The sequence below is a fragment of the Eschrichtius robustus genome, chromosome 2 (assembly GCF_028021215.1).
Source record: "Eschrichtius robustus isolate mEscRob2 chromosome 2, mEscRob2.pri, whole genome shotgun sequence".
Classification (NCBI taxonomy): Eukaryota; Metazoa; Chordata; class Mammalia; order Artiodactyla; family Eschrichtiidae; genus Eschrichtius; species Eschrichtius robustus.
In genome coordinates, this window is record NC_090825.1 from 83,374,375 (window position 1) to 83,395,451 (window position 21,077).

At 36.1% G+C, this 21,077-nt stretch overlaps 2 protein-coding genes across 4 annotated transcripts in view; one reads left to right on the forward strand and one right to left on the reverse strand.

Annotated features, from left to right (window-relative positions):
- Window positions 1-10,139, reverse strand: part of GIN1 (gypsy retrotransposon integrase 1) — a 29,062-nt gene extending 18,923 nt beyond the window's left edge. Inside the window, exons 1-2 of the mRNA XM_068534015.1 lie at window positions 10,000-10,139; window positions 573-718 (exon numbers count right to left, since the gene is read on the reverse strand). Coding sequence (XP_068390116.1) covers window positions 573-714 — 142 coding nt within the window. The 5' untranslated portion in view covers window positions 715-718; window positions 10,000-10,139. The remainder of the gene's footprint in view (window positions 1-572; window positions 719-9,999) is intronic.
- A 59-nt stretch (window positions 10,140-10,198) lies between these two features.
- The window catches only part of PPIP5K2 (diphosphoinositol pentakisphosphate kinase 2), a 79,464-nt gene continuing 68,585 nt past the window's right edge, over window positions 10,199-21,077 (forward strand). For 2 of the 3 annotated variants that reach the window (XM_068535691.1, XM_068535692.1), the window contains exon 1: window positions 18,269-18,403. In XM_068535691.1, coding sequence (XP_068391792.1) covers window positions 18,290-18,403 — 114 coding nt within the window. In that variant the 5' untranslated portion in view covers window positions 18,269-18,289. Of the gene's footprint in view, window positions 10,485-18,017; window positions 18,404-21,077 lie in introns of those variants that run through there. The other variant, XM_068535690.1, reaches the window with a different exon arrangement.

Below are 21,077 nucleotides of genomic sequence, written 5' to 3' on the forward strand. Positions count from 1 at the left end.
CCCAAACTTCTCTTCCCCTTTGGAGGAGGAGGAGAAAGAGGGGAAAATTATCATAATCTTTCAAGATAAATATTCTACTGTCTTTCAAATATTTAATTCATTCAGGGGGATTAGGAGTTCAAAAATAAATATGATCCTGAGACTATTTAATGGCACTGAGAGGGAGGAACCACAGAAATAAGTATAGTAAATAAGTTAACTTTGTCAACATTTTCATATTTGGCATCAAATAAGTTCTTCATTGAGAGTGACACGAGTGCTTGCAAGTGTACCACTAGAGTAGGAATCACCTGAGGACAAAAGCAGGTGACATTAATTTAGGTAAGTGCTTTGTTTTGTTCATGGTATCATTTTCTGTCTATGATTTAAAATGCCCATTTCACGTTTACTGGCCTTCAGTTAGCTTCAATGTGATTTTTATTTTGCTTTTGACTGAATGGCATTATCAATTTAAATGGTAATTGTTAAGCAACGACCAATTACTACAGAAATTCTCAGGATTCCACAAAGAATTACATATGGAGAAACATCTATATAAACTCTATACTAAAAATTGGGGGCATTAATTTTACCTTTGAAGGCAAATTTTTTTGCTGCTCTTCTTATGCCACTTCTCTCACTAGGCAGTGTAGTTGGATGATATTCACCAATTCGTTTATAATATGCAATCTGTTTAAGATGAAGGTCACCATTTTTTCCACTACGAACCATCATGAACCTAGGTAAAAGGTATTTAAAGATATAATTTAAATGATAAACTAATTCAGTTGCTATTTCAGTTTAGCCTTCTGTCATATTTCTGCTTACATGTGAACTGAACATTCCTGGAATATTATCTGTGACAGAGATAACTGTAGTACAGAAAAGTGTGTGATGTATATGAACTAAAATATTCAAATGCTATTTTTGAGACACAACACGACACATTATCTTGTCTCTTTCCATATGAAAAGAAATACTGAAAAATTTCCACATACTGGGAAAAAAGGAAATGAACAAGCACACTTCAAAAAGTTTTGCTTAAAGTCTCTAATTACCATCAACTGAAATGTTACTTACATAGGATGGTTCTGTTATGTGACATTTAAACAAATGACAGCTTATAAGAGGGAAAATGTAATTTTATATTACTTCTAAATATATTCATGGTCATTGCAAAATGCAAAAAATTCTCAAATCATTTATGAGAAAGATACATTTTAGAAATGTTCAAATGATAAATGGCAAAGAAGATATTTAGCTATACTAGATCTCATACACTCTTCTGAACTACATGTAAGCTAATTTTTCTTGAACAGAAATGATTTTTGTTCTGTGTGTACTTTCCCTATGTTATAAAGGAAAATCTGGCTGGACTGGCCAAAACAAAACTTCTCTATTTTAGACCCTAAGCCATATGGAAAACCATTACTACATTCAAAAGAAAAAACCTTTTCTTTCATATTTTCAGTCAAAACGAACTATTCTGTGCTGGTTATTCTGTTTGCCACCATCCCCGTTGATCCAGATACATGTTTGGCCTTTCTCTCCCTGCTGCTGTACCCTAAAAGACTGACCCTTACAGACTTCATTTATAGTTTTCTGGTTGGACTTGTCCAATGGGAGGTACGAGCAGGCAAATCAGATGGCAGAAGAAAGAAGTCAGGATATTTATTTCCCGGCTCCTTCCTTGGTTTAAGCTGCAACCCTCTACAATCATAGCTCCTGTCAGGAAGCCCATCTTCTGTGTCCCTAGTTCTCACTGGAAGTCTGTAACAACATTTCTTCTTCTTGCTGCTTCAGCCCTAGAGGTGGTTGCTATTTTCTGCTGTTGCTAGTCTCCAGGTGCCATGTTGGTTTCTTTGACCCTTTCCATCATATGTTTATAAACAGGAACTTCATTAAATTTTCTTTAAAATCCTAGCAGAGTATATCTTCTGTTTCCTGCTAGAACTATAACTGATACAAATGCTTAAAATTCTGAATTTCAAAAAACAATATAGATGTTTACTGACCACTAGAAGATGCAGGGATAAGGCTACAAGAAAATATTACTGCAGAGAGAATGTTAGAACAAAGCAGAATAGACCATGCTTATAAACTATGGCTTAAAAAGCTTATTAAGTCTCTTTCCCAATGATACAGCACTTTGCACATTTAATAACCATCTTTCCGATCTTTTCATAACTTTGGGATATCAGTACATTTCTAACATCCCTTAACCTTAGGTTAGAATAAAGTGTAAGCCATTTGAAAAGCAAAGGTTCTGCAAAGCTAATTCTCTCCTATCATAACCTAAAAAACAGGTCAATTATCTCTATAAAACAATTAGCTTATTCTAAGTTTAATTCACTTTCAATTAAATACATAAATTTTTTTCATTTTATAATAAATGGTTGTACCCCTAATTCAAACAAATGTACCTTATCAGAGTTTCTAAAACATCTCAAAAATGAATGGATCAGGTTTTAAGACCATCTATAAAACTACAGTAAATAAGACAGTGAAGTATTGGCATAAGCCAATACTTATGGATGGAAAAACAGGTCACTGAAATAGAATAGGGAGTCCAGAATTAAATCCACATGTATGCAGTCAATTAATTTACAACAAAGGCATCAATACAATGGGGGAAGAGATGGTCTTTTCGATAAATGATGCTGAAGCAATTGGATATCTGTATCAGAAAAAAAAATTAATATTGACCACCTACCTACATCAACAAAATTAATTCCAGATAAATCATAAACCTAAAAGTGAAAAGTAAACTATAAAGCTTCTGGAAGAAAACACAGAAGAAGATCTTCAAAACCTTGGGATAAGCAAAGATTTCTTAAACAGGACAGAAAAAGCACTATTCGTAAAAGAAAAAAATTATAACACGTTGGATTTCATTAAAATCAAAACCTGTTCATCAAAAAACCATTAAGAAGGGAAAGGGTAATCCACAGATTGGAAGAAGATATCTTTAATATATATATATCTCACGAAAGACTCATACCCAGCATATATAATGAACTACTACAAAATCAAGAAGAAAAGGATAAAACTCAATACAAAAGAATGGGGAAGAAAATCTTACATGATATTTCAAAGAAGTGAATATCCAAATGGTTAATAAGCAAGTGAAAATGTGCTCAACATCATTACCCCTAGGGCAATGCAAATTAAAGCCAAAATGATTTACAACTACACACTATTAAAAAGGTTAAATTTAAAAACAGAGACAACACCAGGGTTGTAACCGAAACTCTCATACACTGTTTGTGGAAGTGTAAAAATGGTACAGCCACCTTGGAAAACGGTCAGTTTCTTCTAAAGCTAAACATGTTTACCCTAAGGACTTGGCAATTCTATTTTTAAGTTTATATCCTAGTGAAATGAGTATATGAGTATCAGAAGACGTGTATAAAAATTTTCATAGATGTTTTATAGTCATAATACCCCTAACTGGAAACAGTAAAGGCATCAAGAGGTTTTACCCTGTGTATACTCAGTCCTTGCCCTATTGACACTTCTGTTGTTTTCCAGTTCCATGTTGCTCTAAATCTCAGTGCTTTTCAAACTAACTGTGAAATCTGTGACAATAGACCCCTTGATGCCTTTATTTTCATGTCATCCTATCTACAGCCTTTCCTCTGCCAAAAGATTCTGTGGCAAACTTCCATCCTTCATCAATTTTCAATTTAGGAAGACTTGTGTGGTTTTAAGTATGGAATATAGACTGTCAGTCTACCTATCCATTTGCCTGCCTGTCATTCTAGCTCTGTATTATTAATAATTCTCCTTAACTCTTAAAAAATCAACCAAAAAACAGGCAAAAATCATTTTTCTCTGTCTTATTTTCATCTCTAGGATACACTGACACAAGCTCTTCCAAGTCCAAGAGATAGAAAGACCCATCCTTTCTTAGTTTACATTAAATCATTATGGTCTATATTCCATAAAATTTATAATATACTATAAATGACCCCAAATTCTTGTTTTCCCTTAATGGCTTTTGGGACCACCAATGTTCTAAATCACCTAAAAGAAAACATTAAAGCATCCCAGCCTAGCCACTGGGAGCATGGTACCTGTAGGAGGATGAAATTTATTTAAAAAAGGTAAAATCCTTTGTTACCTCCATTTCAGAGACCAGTAAAGGTTGCAAAATTTCCTGAAGGACATTAAAAAGGGGAGAAGCCTTTTCAGGCCTCTAAAAAGCCCACAGGAGCAAAAGACCAAACTCTCACACCTCAAAGAAAGTACAGGTCCTAAAACACAGAGGTTTATCCCAGGGGATACAAGGATTCTTCAATATACGCAAATCAATCAATGTGATACACCATACTAAAACACAGAGGGATGTGGGTAATTGTAACTGGTAGAAAAAAATTGGCCATTGGAAAACATGAATGTTTGCATAAAGCACAGTGATGTCTATATCTTGCCCTTATACTTAAAAACCTCTCTCTTCTAAGTTCCCACCATACCCCTCCGATTTCCCTTCTCCTGGCTATCTTAGTCCATTTGGGCTGCTATAGTAATTTATTATAGACTAGTTGGCTTAATAATAACAAACATTTGTTTCTGATAATTCTAGAGGCTGGGAAGTTCAAGAACAATCTGGTGGATTCGGTGTCTGGTTAAGAGCTTGCTTTCGGGTTCATAAATGGCATCTTTGCTACATCCTCACATGGTAGAAGGGGTTCAGGAGTTCTCTGAGCTCTCTCTTATATATAAAGACACTTAACCCATTCTTGAGAGTTCTACCCTCAGGATCTAATCATCTACCAAAGATGCCACCTACTAATACCATCACGTTAGGGGTTAGAATTTCAACACATGAATTTAGAGGGGACACAAACATTGTCTATAGCATTGAGGTAACTATAGTTACTTACTAATGGCATGCCTGCACCTCTGGTCAGTGTACAACTTCTCAAACCTTGCAATTAGATTAGACACTGCCACTCTCATTTCTTCTTTCATACTGATTTTCGTACAGTATCTGCATTATTACCACAGCAAACATCCAAAAACCAGTTTTGCAAAGATATAAAAAAAAGGAATGTAGTGTGACCTAATGTTGAAACTGTGAACTAGTAGTCCATAAGGGATATGATAGATGTTGAATACACCTGTGTTTCCTTTGAAAGTTTAAAATGTTTCATGGCACCCTGTGAATTCACTATGATGCCCTAGGAAGCCTTGGCACACAGCTTGACAATTGTGAGTTAAGGCATTTAACAAGTGAATACAAATTGGATTTATGAAGTTTAATTTTTGGATGTTGAAAGGTTGTAGACTGATAACACTGATATTTATAAATTATAGGTCGCTCAGAGGTACAGACTAAAAGTTTTCGACATTCCTTTCACTGGAATCAAAAAAACCTGGCAGATGACAATGTTAATACTAAGTTCTCTAAGTGTATAACAAAAAGCACCTATCAGGTCAATTCCATATATCTCTTTTCTAAGCACTTCCTAAATAAAGAAAAAAGGCAAGAGGTAATTTCACAGAAGAAAAAGGTTTCTTATTTCATTTTCTCTTTGTAAAATTAATTTTTACACTTCTTAAAACATACACATCATTCTTGATGATGTGTACTTCTAACTTCCAAAAGTTCAGGAAATAAGGCTTTCTAATTTGAAAGACCAATCATTATTAACAGGAGAGTTAGTTTATTTCATTATTTCTATTCTTTTGCATCTTTCACACAATTATAGCAAAGGATATTAAAATACATTTAATCTTCAAGAAGTAGGGAAAGATGAACAGATTTTTGAAAAATTAAATATACCACATCACACACTGAAAAATTAGATCTTGACTAAAGAACACATTAATATAGCACCGAAAGGAAGCCCAGCGATTGTGATTCAATATCCCATTTTCCAGATAAGAAAAAAGACTTCAAGTGGTTAATTCAGATTGAAATTGACTGGTAAATTATAATACTCAACAATGGAACTAAATTATTCCTTTCTGAAACAGCATTTAAAAATTCCCATATAGGCTTCTGCCTAGAAGGCAGAAAGCTGGAAAAAAAGTCACTCCTACCCTAACAATGAGAAAAGAACTGGATAAGCTCACTAAGATGTCAATTCTCCACAAACTGATCTATAGAATCAAAGCAATGCAATCAGGAACCCAACAAGCTCTTTTGTAGGAACTGACAAGCTGATTCTAAAATTGATATGGAAAACCTAAGGACTCAGAATAGCTAAAACAAGTTTGAAAAACAAGAATATAGTTGAAAAATTTTACATTACCTGGTTTCAAGACTTACTTTAATGTTATAGTAATCAAAACCGTGTGGTACTAGCAAAATGACAGCCATCGATCTACAGAACAGAACAGAGTGTCCAGAAATACAGCCACACAGAAATGTGTTTACTGATTTTTGACATAGGTGCCAAGGTAATTCAATAGAGAAAGGATAATATTTATAACAAATGATGCTGGAGCAACTAACTAAACATCCATGTGAAAAAACATGAATCTCAACTCATACCTTGCACCATATGAAGAAATTAAAATTATTCACGATGGTCACAGACCTAAATGTAACACCTAAAGTTATAGAACTTCTAGAAGACAACAAAAAGAAAATTTTTGTGAGCTTAGGTTAGGCAATGACTCCCAGATAGCAAACAGAAAGAACCACCCATAAAAGAAAAAATTAAAACTTCTGTTTTAATTTAAGAAAATAAGAGAAATCACAGCCTGGAGAAAGTATTTGCAGTACACATATATAATGAAAAACCTGGGTCCAGAATTTAAAAAGAATTCTCAAAGCTCAATAATAAGAAAACAAACAATCCAATTTTTAAAATGGGCAAAAGGTGTGAACAGACACTTCATCAAAGAAGATATGGTTAGCAAATAAAAACATGGAAAGATGTTCAACACCATTAGACAATGAAAAACACAAATTAAAACCACAATAAGATATCACTACAAATCCACCAAAATGGCAAAAAACAACACAAACAAAACAAAACCTGGCAATACTAAGTACTACCAAGCATGCAAAGCATTGCTGGTAAGAATAAAAAATGGTGTAAACATGTTGGAAAACAGTTTTAACCCAAGAGAAATGAAAGTATATGTTCACACAAAAATCTGTATGTGAATGTTTCTAGAAGCTTTATTCATAACAGCCAAAACATGAATACAATCCAGAAGTTCATCAACAGGTGAATGGATAAACAAACTATGGTAGATCCACACAGTGGAATACCACTCAGCAAAAAGGAACTACAAATACATTTAACAATAGGGAGGAATCTCAAAATCATTGTGTTGTGAAAGCAGACACAAAAGGCTACATACATACTCTATGCCAGTCTTTTAATGACATCTGGAAAAGCCGAAACTATAAAGAGAGGAAACAATGTTTTGAACTAATTTTTGAAAAATAAGTACTAAAGCAGATTTAAAAAATAATTGCAAACATTTATACAGCACTTTACTGTGATGATCCTCACAACATGCTATGGAGCAGGTACTAGTTTTACATCTGTTTTAGAGATAAGAAAATGGAGGTTCAGAGAGATTATCCACTTTACTCAAGGCAACACAGTTAGTGAATGCATCCATTGACTTCAATTTAAACCTTGGTCTCTGTTGCTCTGGTCTCTCTAAATTTAATTTAAATAATTAAATTAATGTGTGACGGGGGACGGACCATTTTGTGGTCCGTCCCCCGACACACACTAATTTAATTATCTGTCATCCTCAGCTTTCATAATACTTGGTTCAGGCCTCTGCTAGAAAAGTTTTAAAATGATTTTTGTAATAAATAATTTAGGTTATAAATGAGGAATGAGAAGGTCTTGTTAGTTTTTAATCATTACATTGTTTCATATAGTATTCAGGACACAGTGGACATTCAACTATTTGTAAATGAGTAAGAATTACTTGCATTTCCTGACAGGAGAGGTAGCATTGAATTTAAAAAGAGCACACGTTCCAAAGTTGACTATTATTTCACTTCAGAAAACGTTACTTCACTTGCATGTATTGATATATGGCACTACAAGTAGGGCCTGTCTAAGAAGGTATGGCTTTTAGGAGTCAGAATTTCTAGCATGTGACAGTTACCTAAGTCTCAGTATCCATGTTTGACAAAAAGGAAATAGTACTTACCTTTCCTTTTTCACAATTATGAAGGTCAATGAGATAATTTTGAATTTGAAAAGTCCTTCGCAAATGGTAAAGCAATATATAATTATTGTTAAAATGTTTAAGTATTATTATCATCCATATAAAACTGTTAAAGGCAGCAGAGAACTTTCTTGTGTCAAAACCTTTATCTTCAAGGAAAAAAAGACTTTAAAATCTCGTTCCTTTCATTAATGGAACAAGATTAATGTTTCATAGCAATGTTTATTTACGTTTTACTGCTAAACACAAAACCCAGAAGAATCAAGAGTTGTATACTTTATAACGAGTTTATAGTCTAATTGGGTTCACAAGCTTATGGTTCTGGCAGTAAAGACAGATGACAAGGAGAAATAGAAAACGAATAAGAAAGAAAAATCAGTTCACAAGAAGTATAGTCCTCTAAGTGGAAGGTTAAAAGTTTCCTGCTAATGTTTGCTATTTATATATAGGTATAACTTAAAGAACTAATAGTTTTTTCCTTTTCAAAAGAACTATTTGGTCCCTAGAAACCAACCAGTGGAATAGTTAATATGAGCAAATGGCTTTAGGCTATAATACTCAGAACAAAGATAAATATCTTCCTATTCCCAAATATTATTAAACAAAGGTATCATTTACAAGGGAGAATTAAGTAGTTTGAGTTATAAACACGAAGATTACATTACACCTTTTTTGGATATGCTCATATTTTCAAGAATTCTTAAAAAAATAATTACTCGTGTATTAAAATATGTAGGGATGAGAAAAGGCAGTAAAGGCGTCTTATTACAAATCCTAATTGAGGAACTGTCAGGGTCAAATTTGGTTGAGCTTTTTACACTATGTCTCTGGTACAATATTAAATGAAATCAATGAATACTTATTGTAGGTGTAAATACTTATTACCTGATTCCTTTAATAATTTTATCTTGTGTGTGCAATAAAGGCAGTTAGGTACCACTTTAAATAAAATTAGGATTTAACTGTGTTTCACCAAGGGCAAAACCCAATTTGAGCCTCTAAAGGTTATAATACGCATATGTCCCAACTTTAAAACTTAAAATCTGTAATATTTCGATAAACATATTTACTTGGGATCATTAATTTTACTTCCGAATTATTCTATTATAATCTCTGAAAAATTGGAAGTGCACGATTTTATGTAACGAAAACGACTGGGAAATCTAATTACACAATACACTTCCCTATAATCTGCTTCACTTCAACGTGCAAATTCATTTAACAAAAACGCCTTCATCTCCATATGCATACACATGAAGCCACGTGTGATAAATGAATTTAAATTTTAAAGATTATTTCTCTACTTTGGTTCAGAAATGCTCATTTAAAGAACATCCACAGAGATAGTAATTTTCCTTTAAAACAACAGGGCAAGATTCTCCCTTAAACTCGCATTTCTACCCGCCACAGGAGATTTTAATCTGGGGCAAAAGATGAAATGACAACTATGATAAAGTAAGGAGGAGAATTCTTTACTGTCAGCCAAAGGCAGCACTCAACTTCTGAATTTGCTACCCTGAGGGAGCATTTCCAGAGTCTGGGTTACTCGTTAACTAATTCTTAAGGGCAAGGTCCAGCTAAGTTTAGCGTAGGCAAGAAAATGACCAATAAGTAAAACTCGGTCACACGGAGAAGGCACCTCCCTAGGCCCGACAACGGAACTCGTCTCTTTTCTGCTCAGCTGTCGCGGGCATCGCAACGCCCAAGCAAGGCCCTCCCGCTCCCAGGGCGCCTGCGCGATCTCCACAAAGTCAATTAAACCCTTCTTTAAACCAGTTGACGCGAATGGTTTTGAAATTACTGTCAGCTCACGCCTCATTTTAAAAAATCATCAGGTGTGAACACACCAAAACGACCACTCACCGAAGTGGTCCTAAACGCAAGCGTCAAGATTTAAGCTTCCTCTCGCGACTTATGTGGTGCTGCCGGAAGCGGAACTATCCGTGTGGTTAAGAGAGGCGTGATAACGGGGGCCTCGGAGCTCCGGTCAGAAAAGGTTAGGGCGGATCGTTTGGTTCTTGCCGGAAATCGTTCCGCCCGGTGAGGTTTCTGTGTGAGACCCGAGGCGGGATGGGAAGAGGCGTGACCAGGGTTCGGCGAGGTGTAGTGCTGCCTACAGTATCTCTCTGTGGCCTTCCTTCCAGCTGCTATTGAAGAGAGAAGACCCAGGTTCAAGCTAACAGCTGGAGTCTCTTTGACGAACACCTCAGTTCTGTCCCGGGGATTAAAGGGGAAACCGAGGCCTGAATGGGCGTGGTCATTTCCTGCAGTTCGCGTGACGACCGCAGCCGTGGCAGGTGCGGGCCCCGAGACCGAAGGAATCAAGATGCGGAACCTGGTCCCCCGAGGTTTGCGGCCGCTGCTGGGCAGTTGTTTTGTCTCCTGCTGCGCTTTGGGGGAGCCTAGACACGCGCTTCTCCTAGGGGCATGTGCCAGAGAGGCAGCGTGGGTGTGGAGGAGTGACAGTACAGCCTTGAGGGTCCTTCCGTGTCTTAATTTCTCCTCCTCCTCCATTACTTCCCTTTTGCATTTCTTGGGTTTGAGATACCGGAGGTTTCATCTTAGCTCGAAGGGAACTGCCGAGGTTCTGGCTGGTACGCCAGGCTGCGGTCTCGTTCCACCGAAGTAGGCAGTCTCGAGTTTGGGGACTGCTGTGGGTAGAGATGGCTATTTTTATTTTCATTCCTCAGTCTTTGTCCTTCTGCTCCTCGCCTTCTCCACTCCACTGCAAGTGACCAAAAGCCCCTTCCGTTGCAGCTTTCCAGAGTAGGGAAGGAGGCTGCAGGTCACTGCCGCCCCTAATCGGTTGGAGTGTTGCATACTCGCGCGCTTCGAGGGAGAAGGGGCGAGGGTGGTGACCACTGGATCTCATTTACTAGGACTTCCTGGGAGTTTGCGACCTTTGGAGTCCCGTGCATGATACTTACCTTGGCTTTAGCGTATTGAGAAGCTTCGTTGTGGAAGTAGGAAGCCTCCTTGCTGACTTAAGCACCTAGCATCCTTGCTCTACAGTGGGATAGGGTTTTGCTTTGCTACTGAAAATTCTTCATGAAAAATAAAGGTTTTGTTTCAAGCAAATAAAAAAAGTAATGATAGCTGCCATTCGCTGAGTTCTTATGTGTGCCAAGTGCTTTACATAGTTTTTCATATACTTCTCTCAACAATTCCATGAGGTGTATTAGATTATTATTCTCATTTTACAGAGGTAGGAACTGAGCCTTATCTCTAAGCCTCACTTAACTTGCCCTAGTAAATTTTTGCTACTAGTAAACGTTTGAACAAACCTGTACTAGAAAGCAGGTTTTTCAGACTTCAAAATCTGTATTCTTAACTATTACATTGCCATTGTCCTACCGTTGTGCTTCATTGCTTCCAACTTCTTCACTAACATTTTCAGTAGCTGAAAGTATTCATTAGAAAAATATTTGGTATGCCTATTTAGGTGTGTGAAGGCAGACAGATGTGATGTCTGTCTTCATGGAGCTTCAGTATTGATGCAGAATTAAATAGTTCAGAAACCAAAATACTTAAACTTGCATGGGTTTGTTTAAAGCAGGTGATTAAACTGATGGGCAGAAGGTGCAGGTTGTACAAGCAAAGCTTGCTGTTTAAGTTTTAAACTCACGACTTGCAGGGTAGTTGTTGTGAGGGTATTAAACTTAACAATTGGTGGAACATTTATTCATCACCCAAATAAATGCTATGCACCAATTAAGTACTGGGAATATATAGATGACATCCTCGTTCTCGAAAAGCTCCCATGCAACTACATATGAATAGTATTGGGGAACTATTAATGTTCTTATGTGGAAATGATACTGTGGTTATGTTAAGAGCATGTCCTTATTTTTAGGAGATGCATAGTAAAGTATTTAGAGATGACACGTATTGATGTCTACAACTTACTTTCAAATGGTAGAGCAATTGTTGAGTCCAGTGGTGGGTATATGGGTGTTTACAGTAAACCGTTCTTTCCATTTCTGTGAATATTTGAAAATTTTCACAATAAAAAGTTGGGGAGGAAAACCATAACTGTAGTGGAAACATATTTGTAAAGATAGATCCAAAATGCTGTGGAGCATAGAGGATGGGAGAGGGTGCTGATGTGTATTTGGGGGTTAGCAAAGGCGTGACTTCCAGACTTTTTAGTTTAGTAGTTTAACAAGCCCTCCAGGTGATTCCAGTGCATTCTAGAGTTTGAGAACCAGTGCTTTGAGTGTGGGTACTTTAGTAGCATTATACTGATTTCAAATTTAGAAATCAGCCTTAATAGGTATTTGTCTTTTGCACAAATTTAAACAGATTACCAAACCTGGCTACACTTTGATTTGTTAAAATATAGATTATCTGGTTAAGAAATGCTGCTGTAGAAAATTTGTGGGAGGTCTATTAACTTGAGTTTTTACAGATGTCCCAGATAATTCTGATGTAGCTTGTCTATTATGGGACTACTGCTATAGAAAGAATCTTAAAAATAAGAAAGGCTCAACTTTGATACTTGAATAATGTAATATCTTTAAGGCCAGTTATATGTTTTGGAATTTATGATGGAGGATGTAGGTTGGTTGAAATGCTACATCATGTGGAAATGCATAAGGTATATTTGGTTTGTCAGGGGTTCAGGTGAAATAGCAATTCATTTAGAATATCCTGGATTTCCTATCATGCCCATAAAATTTCATCTTGTACTACAGTATACATATCACTTGGGTAGGGGAAACAAAAAGTACATTTATTTCATACTTTTAGTGTTATAAGTATTTATTCAGTATGTATAATGCTGTGTGGTAAGGACTGTGGAGTCCTGATTTTGCCCTTAAGTGATCATGATGGCCTTTGGTTTAAACAGACCTGAATTTGATTTCTTTTTACAAGTCTTATTGGCTGTGTGGTTACAGTTAAATTTCTTGAACTTTCTGAGCTTCAAGTCCTCATTTATAATCAAATGATGGACATTTGTCTATGTACTGCAAGCATTTGTAAAACGAGGAAAATATCTCTGATCCCAGGATTGCTGAGAATAATTGTTAAATCACAAAGTCATAACTGCTTCCCAACTTTTTTCATATTAGAGTATGCATAGAAAGTGATAGTATTTGTACAGTGTTTCCAGGAGAAACAAAGAGAGTGGTGTTGGAGGCAACTGGCCAGTGGGTTCCAGCTGCCATACTTGGCATACTTAAAGTATTCATTCATGGTGAGGCAATGTGTTGGGAGGCTCTGGGTTAACAAATTAAGTACGTACCAGGTAGCAATGGTGAATAAATGTTCATTCTCTTGAAGCTTATTGTGTTTTGAAGGGATGTACACAACCAAAACAGCTAAATAATGCCAAGGTTAGAGGTGACCAAAGGGCAAAATGAATGATTCAGAGAAGAAATCTTGGAAATTGTTAAGGAAAGGTTTGTGAGGGAATATTTTTTGGGTACTTGAGATGTGCCAAGCATCAAGAAGACAAAGACTCTGCTTCATCAGCTTTGTCTCCTTTTTTATCAGATCATCAGATCTCCTGTAATAATAGCATGCTCTCATAACAATGGCAAACACAGGTTTTGCTTGCCATGTACTTCCATTGTTCTACACTCCCCCTCCTTTTTTTGAGTTGTACAGGGGTTCTCAAACTTGGGTGCACATTAGAATCTGAGAAGCCTTAAAAATACCTGGGCCTTTCTCCCAAATATTTTGATAAAATTGGTATGGAGTATTGCCTGAGCGGTGGGATATAAGAAGTTTCTAAATATAATTTAATCTGTAAAACAACTTGAAAGATAGGTACGATTTATTGAGGCTCTTAGAGTTTAATTAACTTGCTCAAGGTCACACAGCTACTGGAGTTAAGATTTAACACCAAGTGTTTTTGGCTCCAGGATCCATACTAGTAACCACTAGCCTGTTCAGTCTGTTTCTAGTATTTGTAAGTATCGTTCATATATCAGAAGAGAAAACAAAAAAGAAAGCCTTTGCCTACCTTTATAACAAAGCCCTTCAAAAGAATTGTCAGTATAGCTTGTCTCTGCTTCTTCTTCTCCCATTCTCTTAAAAGCAATCCAATCACATTTAATAAAATTGAAAATTCTTACCGTGGCTTCTCAGTCCTCTGTATGTATCTTAGCTACTTCTCCGACTTTATTTTCTACCATTTTTCCTTTACTTGCTTGCTCTGCTCCAGCTGCAATGTTCTCCTTACTTTTCCTTGATCATGTGAAATATGCCAAATATTTATGTTTTAGGGCCTTTAGAGTTTGTTTCTTGTCTGGAATGCTCTTGTCATATAACCCCATGGCTGGTTTCCTCATTAATTCAGATTTCTACTCAAATGTCACCATATTAGGGAGGTCTTCCTAACATATATTTATTTGTTGATTTGTCTATTGTCTCTCTCCAGATGAGTGAATGAGACATGGTTTCAGACCTAAACCCATAATCAGATGGGGGACATACATATATGTATTTGAAGACATATATGTATTTGAAGCAGCATTGAAGACAAACAGAATTTGACTAAGTGAAGAGAAGGGGACAGATCAGTCATTCATTTATACTCTTGGAAAAAAATGTGCAGGATACACATTTTTTTCCAAAAGCTGATTTCTACTCACACATAATACACATATAAAGTAGCTCAGAAATTTGGGAAAATATATAGTAAAGGGACTAGTAGGAAATACAACCCAATAATTCCACAACTAAGAACTACAACCAGTAGTTCTGCCACTGGGTCATGGTATTATTAACTGACTTTTAAAATTTCATTTTTATGCATTCTAGACTTTTCACGATGAACACTCTAAAATTACAGAGTTTTTGAAAATTAATTTTCAGCTCTGCCTGTAGAACAGGATTATTATCACTTTCATTAAAGCACCTAAATTAGAAGAAAGTACAATTTTAAAATCATGCCATAAAGTGTACACATATACGGGCTTCCCTGGTGGCGCAGTGGTTGAGGATCTTCCTGCCAATGCAGGGGACACGGGTTCGAGCCCTGGTCTGGGAAGATCCCACATGCTGCAGAGCAACTAGGCCTGTGAGCCACAACTACTGAGCCTGCGCGTCTGGAGCCTGTGCTCCGCAACAAGAGAGGCCGCGATAGTGAGAGGCCCGCGCACCGCGATGAAGAGTGGCCCCCACTTGCCACAATTAGAGAAAGCCCTCGCACAGAAATGAAGACCCAACACAACCATAAAAAAAAAAAGTGTACACATGTACATACTTACCTGCATATATATAAGTAGACATATATCTTTATATGCACTGAAATACATCTCCCACTGTTGCCATTCTGAAATGAAAAGTGAGACATTATTGCATATTTCTATTGTCAGTTTTGTTGGTGTGCTTATCACACTAAAACAAAACGTTAATTTACTTGGCTGTCTTCTTTCTAGACCTTAAGCTGCTTAAGAAAAAGGTTCATGTTTACTTTGACTTTATATTGCCAGCACCTAATACTGTGCCTTCTGTAATAGGTTAAAAGTTATTTGTGATTTAGGTCAACAAATAATGAGCAATATTCATTTTGTTAGATTTTATGTTATGTTAGTAGGGAGCTTGGTTTATAGAGTGCCTATAGAAACTAAGGTTTATTGAGTGTTTAGTGTATGCCAAACATTTACTTACTCTTCACAAAGTTACAGGGTACTATGATACCCCCTTTTTTATAGATGAAGAAATTTAGAGAAACTAGCATAAGTTGCTTGTTATGTAATGACAGATTTAAATAGGTATATCTGACTCTAAAACACATGCCCTTTCTGCTACTAAATATTCAATATTAGGGCTGGTTTTAGGTGGATGGGAGGGGTTAAAAACTAAAAAGAAACCAAAGAGGTTTGCCTTTTGATACAAAACAGAAGAACTGAGATCAGCTTATTCACTACCATCAAGTTTTACAACAATTGGAAACTTTCTCTATTTTTCAGCAAACATCTTTTATATATGAAACAGTGCAAGGGAAATGGGAATAAAAAGCACTGATACATAAAATGAATTATTTCTGCTTTTATTCTTTAATCACAAAGTTTTAAATTTCATAACAATGTAGTTGCCTGGCTAGGTAAACTAGTTGTTTTTTTTTAAATATAAATTTATTTATTAATTTATTTATTTTTGGCTGTGTTGGGTCTTCGTTGCTGTCCACAAGCTTTCTTTAGTTGTGGTGAGTGGGGGCTACTCTTCATTGCAGTGCGCGGGCTTCGCATTGTCGTGGCTTCTCGTTGTGGAGCACGGGCTCCACAGTAGTTGTGGCACATGGGCTCGGTAGTTGTGGCTTGCGGGCTCTAGAGCTCAGGCTCAGTAGTTGTAGCGCACGGGCTTAGTTGCTCCGCGGCATGTGGGATCTTCACAGGCCAGGGCTCGAACCCATGTCCCTTGCATTGGCAGGCAGATTCTTAACCACTGCGCCACCAGGGAAGCCCAAGGTAAACTAGTTTTAATGTTTCATAGGGAGCCACCAATTAAACTGGAATTAGATCTTTAGGGATAGGACTTTTGGCATTATGCTTTGCAATTCAAGCTAGCTTATTCAGCTCTTAAGAATATTTAATCAAGTAATTTCTTGGATTACCAATAATCAAATAAAGTATTTGATATGTAGTTTCATCTTGGTAGGTGATTAGTTTTTATATGACCAAGGAACCAAGTACATGTAAACAGCTTTGCTAAGGAATATTCTGAGGTTATATCACTGTTGTATGATAGTTCTTAAACTGATGTTCATGGGCATCTGTTTTTGTGGAAAAGTTTGGATGTCTGTCAATCACATAAAATTGCTTGCAGAATTTAGTGTACATGTGCATTTTTTCTGAGACGATCCATAGATTTTAGTAGATTTGCCACAGGTTTTTGTTTTTTAGGCTTTAATCTTTATTTTCTTTTTTTTTTTTTAATAAATTTATTTATTTTTATTTATATTTATTTTTGGCTGTGTTGGGTCCTTGCCTCTGTGCGAGGGCTTTCCCCAGTTGCGGCGAGTGGGGGCCACTCTTCATCGCGGTGCGCGGGCCTCTCACTGTCGCAGCCTCTCTTGTTGCGGAGCACAGGCTCCAGACGCGCAGGCTGAGCAGCTGTGGCTCACGGGCCCAGTCGCCCCGCGGCATGTGGGATCCTCCCAGACCAGGGCTCGAACCCGCGTCCCCTGCATCGGCAGGCGGACTCCCAACCACTGTGCCACCAGGGAAGCCCCTTTATTTTCTTAAATTGAGGTATAGTTGACATAATATGTAAGTTACAGGTGTACAATACAGTGATTCACAATTTTTAAAGGTTATACTCCATTTATGGTTATTATAAAATATTGCAAAAGAGTTTTTGACTGTAAAACTTTGAGCTGCTGTTATAATGAAATCTTGTTTTCATTCTAATCTTGTTTTGTTGATTTATATGTGAGACCAAAATGCAGAATGGTTATGTACCCCAAAAAACCTGTTTGCAAATTGAACTTTTACAAATTGAAGCCTTTTAAAAATTGATTTAATGTAATTTCAGATTGCTATATAGTTGTTAATGATTTTTAAATCCACATTATATTATATCCTTTTCCATTCTATTCAGATATTACTGAACTATGTGCAGAGGGATTTAGCTTTTAGTGTAATTTTGTTATAATTTGAATAATTTTCTCCTAATTCCTTAGACATTTTTAGACTTGAGGAATTTAGTGTACTCTTTTTTGGTATTTTGTATCAGTTTGTCAAATTGCCAAGATATATATTATTGAAGATGAGAGTCTAAATTTCTTAAATTTATGGAAAAAATGTCTTTTCATTTGAAGGTATACATGAAGTTATTGGTAATGATTTTACAAGTGTCATTTAAAGTTATTTTTACATGAGTGATTTTGAAGTACAGTCTCCAAAATTAATTTTTTAATTGCATTTTAGGTAAAAAGATTGCCATATCAACTCACTGAAGCAATAGCGTCACTGTCTTGTCTTTTAAACTGCATCAACAATGAAGCAATAATATCTGAGAACAAATGAACATTTGCCAACTAACTGTCATCACAATTTCAAGTGATTGTATAAGCAGAAACAAGCTGCAACAGACCCATGTGTCAACTCTTACAGAGAGCATGCTTTTTTCAGATGCTGTTTATTTAGAAACAGTTCTAGTATATCACATTTAAGTTGTATTTATATCAAATGAAATAAAAATGAGTGAAGCCCCCAGATTCTTTGTTGGACCTGAGGATACAGAAATAAACCCTGGAAATTATCGACACTTCTTCCACCATGCAGATGAAGATGATGAGGAGGAGGATGAATCTGTAAGTTGTTTGTTTGTTTAGTGAAGACCAATACAGTCTAGGCTTTTTACTGATCACTGTGAAGGGGAATTGATACCATTGTCTTAAAGTATTAAGACTTTTTTCTTCACATAGAAATTTGTTGGAAATTTTTAAACTGAAAAAGCATACTGTGTTTCATTAGTAACATTACTGAATCTGTAGTGCTTCAAGAAAGACAATTAGAGGTCAGATTTCTAAGTTGTTTAATAATGACTAATTTAGTGTCTTTCAGTGATATGCCTAGTATAACACAGGGTTGGGTAGAAAAAGTGACAAGGAGAAAGAGTAATCAGGGCCATAAATCAAAAGGGTTCCTTGTATGTAGAAGTGCTGCAACAAATACATCAAGATAAAGAATTTTAAAGGTATTAAAAAAGAACTGCTTAACCAGCTTCATTAAGTTTGTCATGTTGTCAACACAAGTAGTGGTTGACCTGAAGGTATCCCTTTTATTAGCTATTCAGAAGTCTAAACTGTGTGGCTAGGAGAAACTACCTCAAGTATCTACGGGAGTGTGTGTGTGTGTGTGTGTGTGTGTGTGTGTGTGTGTGTGTGTAAACCATACTGGATCTTTAGGAGTAACACACATTTATTATGTTTATTTTGCTATGGTTATGTTAGCTCAACATTTTTATTACTCATCATTTTTGTCCCTTAACAATTAGAGATTGCTTTACTTTGAGAACCTATTTAAAATACAAACTTAAAATATGTGTTTCTTATATTTCCAATTGAAAAGAGAATTTTGTTTTAAAACAAAAACCTGTTTTACTTGATGTAAGTAGTAAAAATGAACCAAAAATAGCTAATAGATGACTCTTCAAATTCTTTTTCACTGTTACTTAACAACACCTTTCACAGTGCAGTTATACATCTGAAATGCAAAATCAGACTGTCACCCATTTAAAATCTATCCCACCCCCCCACCTCACCCCTAGAAAAAAATGATGGTTTTCAAACTTCTCATGCCAGCCAAAACTTTTCTTCATCTAAAGTCTTATGTAGAAGTCCAGTAACTAAAACATAAAAGCAGAGCTTCTCTAACTGACTTAGACTAGAAAGTACTTTTGATTCTGCCTCTGCTATGCTTACCCCTTTTCTTTAGAGTTCTTCTGAGCACATGAGAACACCACTGATAAATCAAGTCCAGTCTTCTTCCATATAAGGATTTTTATCTCTCTCCTATGTCTAGAACTGTACCTGTCTCTCTTCTCTTTTACCTTTTATGTTTTAGCAATATCAGCTTTTTATTTCCCACATATTCCATCTTGTACCATGCCTGTTTGCTGTTGTATGTACTTCTTTGTCTCTGTGAAATGCCCCTCCTTTTTGGATAATTTGTGAATCATTTTTCATTCTTCAAAACCTCAGATTTCATGTTGTTCAGTCTTCCCCCTCTCCTTACTCTTTTCCCCATGAGAAACTTGAACATTTTTTCCTCAATACCATTTCTATACCTTGACTATATACTTCTATTCTGTGTATCACTATGTACTGTATGATTACTGTGTTTCCTGTTAGATTCAAAGTGCTTGATGACAGGTAGTTTCTGTATATGTAACTCTTCAGTGCTTAGCATAGTTCTTGGAATATTGGTACTAATTAAATTGAGTTCACATTTTGAGGAGCTTGATTTGGTTCATTTGACCTGTAGATTGATAAAATGATTTGTTCCAGATCGTTCTGTTAAGATATCAATGACGTTAGGTTGAGTACTCTTGTTGTCTAGGGAAATCTACTTAAGGAACATCATAATGAGCTATGTCGAGGCTTTTGATCAGGAAAGAATTGAATAAGGGAACATAAAAGTGGATGATCAGAGGGTGAAAGACAGCAGATCCCAGGGAGGTTAGGATTTACAATCTTTGATGGTAACGTCAAATCCAATACCAATTTGAACTCTAAATTTCATATGAGTGAGAGGAATAATGCTAAGCATAAAGACGAAGAAGAATTCAGATGTTGCCCCGTTTTATTTTTAGATTTATAATAAGAGAAAGTCTAGTAAAACACTTTTGGGCCCAGATTATAATGTCATATGAAATAAATAAATATAGAAGAGAGAAGAACTGAAATGGAAAACTGGACACAGCTTTATATTTGATAAAACTCTCAAAGTACCTAAATGCAAAGACCTCAGAATGAATCTTGAGTAATTTTATAAACGCATGAGCTACTCATAAGTTGTTTCTATATTCTGCGTTTTAAATTTCAGGCTGAATCATGGCCTTTGAGCTGTAGCAAGGGTGCCAGAGGTGAGCAACACCGTAAACTGGGAATGTTGAGTACGAAGATTGGGGTGTCAAAGAGCATAGACACCTCTGTTTAGCAGTGTGGCTTTCTCCAAAATTTCCTTCTAAGTTGTCATTGGTGACCAACTCATATTTAAGCTCAATCTACAAAAATAGTTTAGCACTGCATAGCTTTGTAGTGAAAATATCTTATTTTAGGCAAGAGAATTCTTTATCTCACTCCTATTGGCCCTTTAGGACTTATTTGCTCCTTTAGCAATTGCTAAATTGTTAGTTAGCAAATAAACGCTAGAGACAGTTAAGGAAGTATTTAAGTTTGAGATGTGAATGAAAATAGTAACAGTGTTCTGAAACTTTAAAAAAATTTTTCCAGACCTTTGTAGAAAACTATTAAGTATTTA